General features: G+C 50.9%; 1 protein-coding gene across 1 annotated transcript in view; it reads left to right on the plus strand.

Moving 5' to 3' along the window:
• MOSPD3 (motile sperm domain containing 3) overlaps positions 1 to 1,125 on the plus strand; it is a 2,479-nt gene extending 1,354 nt beyond the window's left edge. Inside the window, exons 4-6 of the mRNA XM_010837902.1 lie at position 110; positions 689 to 796; positions 908 to 1,125. Of these exons, the coding sequence (XP_010836204.1) occupies position 110; positions 689 to 796; positions 908 to 939 (141 nt within the window). The 3' untranslated portion in view covers positions 940 to 1,125. The remainder of the gene's footprint in view (positions 1 to 109; positions 111 to 688; positions 797 to 907) is intronic.
• The last annotated feature ends 3,963 nt before the right edge of the window (positions 1,126 to 5,088 follow it).

Consider the following 5,088-nt stretch of genomic DNA (forward strand, 5'->3'; position numbering starts at 1 on the left):
AGTAGAAGAGGTTTTTTTGTTGTTGTCGTTGTTCTGGGTTTTTGTGGGGTTTTTGGTGCCCCTTCTGGACTTGCAGACTCTTAATTCCCGGACCAGGTATGGAACACAGGGTCCTGGAAGTGAGCGCAGAGTCCTAACCAGTGGACCGCCAGGGAATTCCCTTCCGGTTCAGCCTTTTGCTTTTTGATAGTAACATTTCTAAGAGTTAAGATTTTATATCAGGTTAGGGGAAAAGCAGACTTCGCAGTTTCCTTGGTTTCTGGCCTCCACCTAGAGAGAAAAACTCTTCGTTTAGCTCTAACTCCAGTACTTCCCATCCTGTGTCAGCTCAGTTCAGTTCAATAAGAAATGCGGGTTGAGCAATTACGTACTATGCTGTGTTCTATGGGAGACAGAGGTCCCTGCCTGACACACAGGTACACGGGAGCCAGTAATCAAGGCAGAGCTGAAGAGCGGAAAATGATGAGGGACCAGAGGGGAGAGGGTTTCTTGCGCTGTGGGGACAGGGGCTCCAGGGAGAAGAGGACGCTTCCAGTGTCCACCGAAAAGTGGGTACACCTTCCACCTTCAGCCTCCTCCCTGGGCCGACCAGGAGTGGAGGCTGGAGCTCTTGACAGCCCTTGTTCCCCAGACCCTCACCCGCAACTGGCCACCAGCTCCTTCCTCCTCTTCTTGCTGATGGGCACAGTCTCTGTGGCCTTCCTGCTGCTCCCGCTCCAGGATGAACTTGGCAGCCAGCTGCCCCAAATCCTTCACGTCTCCCTGGGACAAAAGTTGGTGGCAGCCTACGTCTTAGGTGAGCCCAGTGGATCCAGGCCCAGAGAGAGGAGAGTGGGGGCTAGAAAGAGGGTATACAGAGCCAGCAGGCTCTACACACGACCTTGCTCTTTCTTCCTCCCCTCTCCAGGGCTCCTCACCATGGTGTTCCTCCGGACCTGAGCTCTGCTTCACCTCCACGCCGCTTCCCCGGGCCAGGACGTGGACGTGGATGTGGACGTGCAACAGCCACTGTGATGTTCATAATCTCCTCTCAACTCCTGCTTCCTTCTTCCTGCCCATCTCCCCCCAGACTTAGGGATTTGTTATCTTTTTCCAAGTTGAATCAAATAAATTTGTAAAACTGAACTGAGAAATATGTAAGAAACACGCCCCCATCTTCCCATGTCATTCCTCCAGTTCCTCCTACTTCCTCCTAGAGGCCCTTTGAGGATTTAAAAGACCTAGGTTGAGGCCTGAAGAAGGAAATAGCAACCCACTCCAGTACTCTTGCCTGGAAAATCCCATGGACGGAGGAGCCTAGTAGGCTGCAGTCCATGGGGTCACTAGGAGTCGGACACGACTGAGCGACTTCACTTTCACTTGTCACTTTCATGCATTGGAGAAGGAAATGGCAACCCACTCCAGTGTTCTTGCCTGGAGAATCTCAGGGACGGGGAAGTCTGGTGGGCTGCCGTCTATGGGGTCCCACAGAGTCGGACACAACTGAAGCGACTTAGCAGCAGTAGCAGCAGGTCGAGGCCTGGTGCTGCGCCAAAAAAACCACGTGATCTCGAGCAAGTCATTTAATTTCTCGGAGCTTCAGTTTATGCCTGTAAAATGAGGGAATTGGGAAAGTTTATTCTTAAGATTCCTTTTAACTCTGTCTTAAGGAGAGGATCGTGTTGCTAAGCCAGCATGTTGTTGTTCGTTCACTGTTGTGTCCTACTCTTTGCGACCCCATGGGTGGCAGGACACCAGGCTTCCCTTGTCCTTCACCATCTCCCGAAGTTTGCTCAAACTTATGTCTGTTGTGTCGATGATGCCATCCAGCCATCTTATCCTCTGTCGCCCCCTTCCCCTCCTGCCCTCAGTCTTTCCCTGCATCAGGGTCTTTTCCAGTGCCAAAGCTGAAAAGAAGCAGACACAAATACCACCTATTCCCACCTGCCGTCGAACTCAGGTATCACCATCTTAAGGCATCAGAGCCTCTTGCCAGGCTTGCCGGGAGGCTTTCCTTCCCCAGAATCCTCTTCTGCCTTTTTGTCTCTTTCTCTGCTTTTATTTTGTCTCTTCTTTGACCTCAGCCCCTGAGGCTAAGAAACATCAAGGTCCCTGACAAGATGGGGGGAAGTGGCACTGCCTGACATAAACTTCAGCCTAACCAGGGGGGGGAAGTGAAGGCAATGGAAAAAAAAGCTGCTTGAAAGGCAGGCTTCCAGCCCTCCTTCAGATGCAAGGCGATAGGGGAGGAGGGGAAGAAGGACAGCCAGTGACACTGGCAGATAGATCCTTGATTGGGAACAAAAATCAGCAAGATAACGTGCAGACAGACTCGGTCTGCTATGCTGCTAGAAGGTTATCAGTTGCTCCAGCTTTGGTTTGGAGGCCTTGGGAGCTGCCCCACTGCCCCGGGGGGCCTCGTCCTTCCCACACCCAGAGCAGGGTTCAGTGACATGTGAGTCTGATTCTGTGCAGAAGGTGGCAGCTTGTGTCTAGGATGTGAGCAGGGCTCTCCCCACGGCCCAGCAAACCCCTCACCGAACCATTCACACTGGCCTGGCTGTGCCCAGGACCCCCAAAAGGCATTTGAGGTATCACACTTGAATGAGCTTGCTGGTATCTGCTGAGAAAAGGCCTTGCTGCAAGTGAGATCCGGTGGGAGGGGCTTGGAACACTTTTTTAAAGCAGATTTCTTAGAAAACAATGCTGAGTTGGTGGCAATTGGAGTGGGTGGGTATTAGTTTCCAGTGGCTGTTGTAACAGTTTATCACAAACTATTGGCTTAAAACAACAGAAATTAATTCTCTTATGGTTCTGGGGGTCTGAACTCCAAGATGAATCTTCTGGGTATAAAATCAAGATGTCCCCAGATCTGGTTCCTTCTGGAGGCACCGGGGAGGATGTTTCCTTGGCTTTTCTAGCTTCTAGAAGCCATCTGCATTCCTTGGATGGTGACCCCTTCTTCTATCTTTAAAGCCAAGAGAAAAAATTCTAACATATGATCATTGTTTTAAGTCACTTAAAAAAAAAAGCCAGGAGTATAGCATCTTCAAGTCTCTGATTCTGACCCTCTGCTTCTGTTGTCACATTTCCTTTATCTCTGATCCTCCTGCCTCCTTTAATAAGAACGCTAGTGATGGGCTTCCCAGGTGGCTCTGGTAAAGAATCTGCCTGCCAACACAGGAGACACGGGTTCAATCCCTGGTCCAGGAAGTTCCCACATGTTGCGGAGCCAATTGCGCCAGTGCACCACAACTACTGAGCCCCCATGCTGCAACTACTGAAGCCCTCGCACCTAGAGCCTGTGCTTCACGAGAGAAGCCACTGCAATGAGAAGTCCGGGCACCGCAACTAGAGAGTAGTCCCCACTCACCATAACTAGGGGAAAGCACTCACAGCAATGAAGACCCAACACAGCCGAAAAAATAAAAGAGAGAACCTTTGTGATTAAGTCCCCAGTCCCACCTCTAGCATATCACTCTAGATTTGGTGGCTTAAAAACCAGAAATTAGTTTTTTTCACAGTTCTGGAGGCTGGTGTCTGAGATCAAGGTGTCGGCAGGTTTGGTTTTTCCTGACGCCTCTCTCCTTGGCGTGCAGACGTCCCCCTCCCTGGGTCCTCACATGGCCTTTCCCCTCTGAGCACATCATCCCACGTCTCTCCTTGCATCCGGTTTCCTCTTCTTTCAAGGACATCAGTCAGATTGGATTAGGCCCATTCTGATGGCCCTGTTTTAACTTAATCGCTTCTTTCAAGGCCCTCAAAAACATTCTGAGGCACTAGATTAAGGTTTCAACATATGAATTTGCACTCTCCATCTCAAAATCCTCATTTCATCACACCTGCAAAGTCCTTTTTGTCATGTAAGGCGATGTTCGTTTACAGATTTCGGGCCTTAGGATGGGGACCGTTTTATCCAGGCCTACCTACCTGTCTACCAACAGGAGCAAATGGACAAGGTGGAGAGGGCCGAGAGACAACTTTGGGAAATTTGTTCCAGATGGTATGTCAGGGAAGCAAGGAGTCAAGGAGGCTTCTGACCCCTGGTCTAGGCTCCTGAGAGTCGACAAAGTCAGACTCAGGGGCTAAGGAGGGCGCAGCTTCATCCTGGAACCTAGGGGCATCTTGAGTTGTAACTGAAGAAGCCTTTATTTCCCAGCCTGTGAGAAGCAGGCTAGGACCTCTCACACCATCCTGGGAACAAAAGAGGATGAGGAGCCTGAGAGACAGGCCCTAGGATTTATGGAGCTGCCGGAAAATGAGAACCAGGGCCGCAGCCTCCCGAGCCCACGGTTAAAGCTAAAAGGGTGCCAGCAGCACCTGGAATTTCCTGCCCTCCTGCAGCTTCCTCCTCACTGTTCAACGAGGGGCCACAGGGGACCCTGGAGGGGAGAGAGGTCCCAGGCTGGGCCACTCTAGGCTGTGTAGCCATGGCAGTCTCACAAGGCTATGCTCCAAAGGGGCCACCGTACTTGGGAGTTAGTGCTCTGCAGTCTCTATCTTGACATTTTTAATCACTTTATCTCTGAACTTAAGTTTTGGAAGTGCAGTCTGATGAGGCAATGGAGCCTATGCTGGGGATCCTGCCACCCCCGATGGATTCTCACCTGTCCCCACCCAATCACAGTTGTCACCCTCCATTCCCAGCAGGGACTGGGTGCCAGCACAGGTCTGGGTTTGGCTCTGGTTAGGGCACGTGTGCTGTCTGTAGCAAATTGTGGGGCAGAACGCTGCGTGCCTGTGGGGATCTGCCCAGAGTATTTCCTTGTCTGAGTGATCTGGACATTAAATAACAAATGAAGAACCACCATGACAGACTGAGAGGCTGTGGAAGGAAGGAAAAAGCTTTGCTTTTGCTTTTTGAACAAGAATCTCCGCTCTTTCATTTTGTCCAGCCCTTGCAAATTATGTAGCTGTCCCTGGTTCCAGGATAAAGTACAGAGTCAGTCAGTCCCCTAACCTGTGGTTATTTTGGGAGACCCTCCTATGTCCTCAGGAAGCTTCCTTAGTTCTTAGAAGGAGCTCTTTTCCCTGTGGAGACCAACGTGCATCCTCTCTGGGTTCTTCTGCTCAACCCTTCCCCAGGGTGAGGAGGCCACATACAAGTGC

The sequence above is a fragment of the Bison bison genome, unplaced genomic scaffold (assembly GCF_000754665.1).
Source record: "Bison bison bison isolate TAMUID 2011002044 unplaced genomic scaffold, Bison_UMD1.0 scf7180017864085, whole genome shotgun sequence".
Taxonomy (NCBI): Eukaryota; Metazoa; Chordata; class Mammalia; order Artiodactyla; family Bovidae; genus Bison; species Bison bison.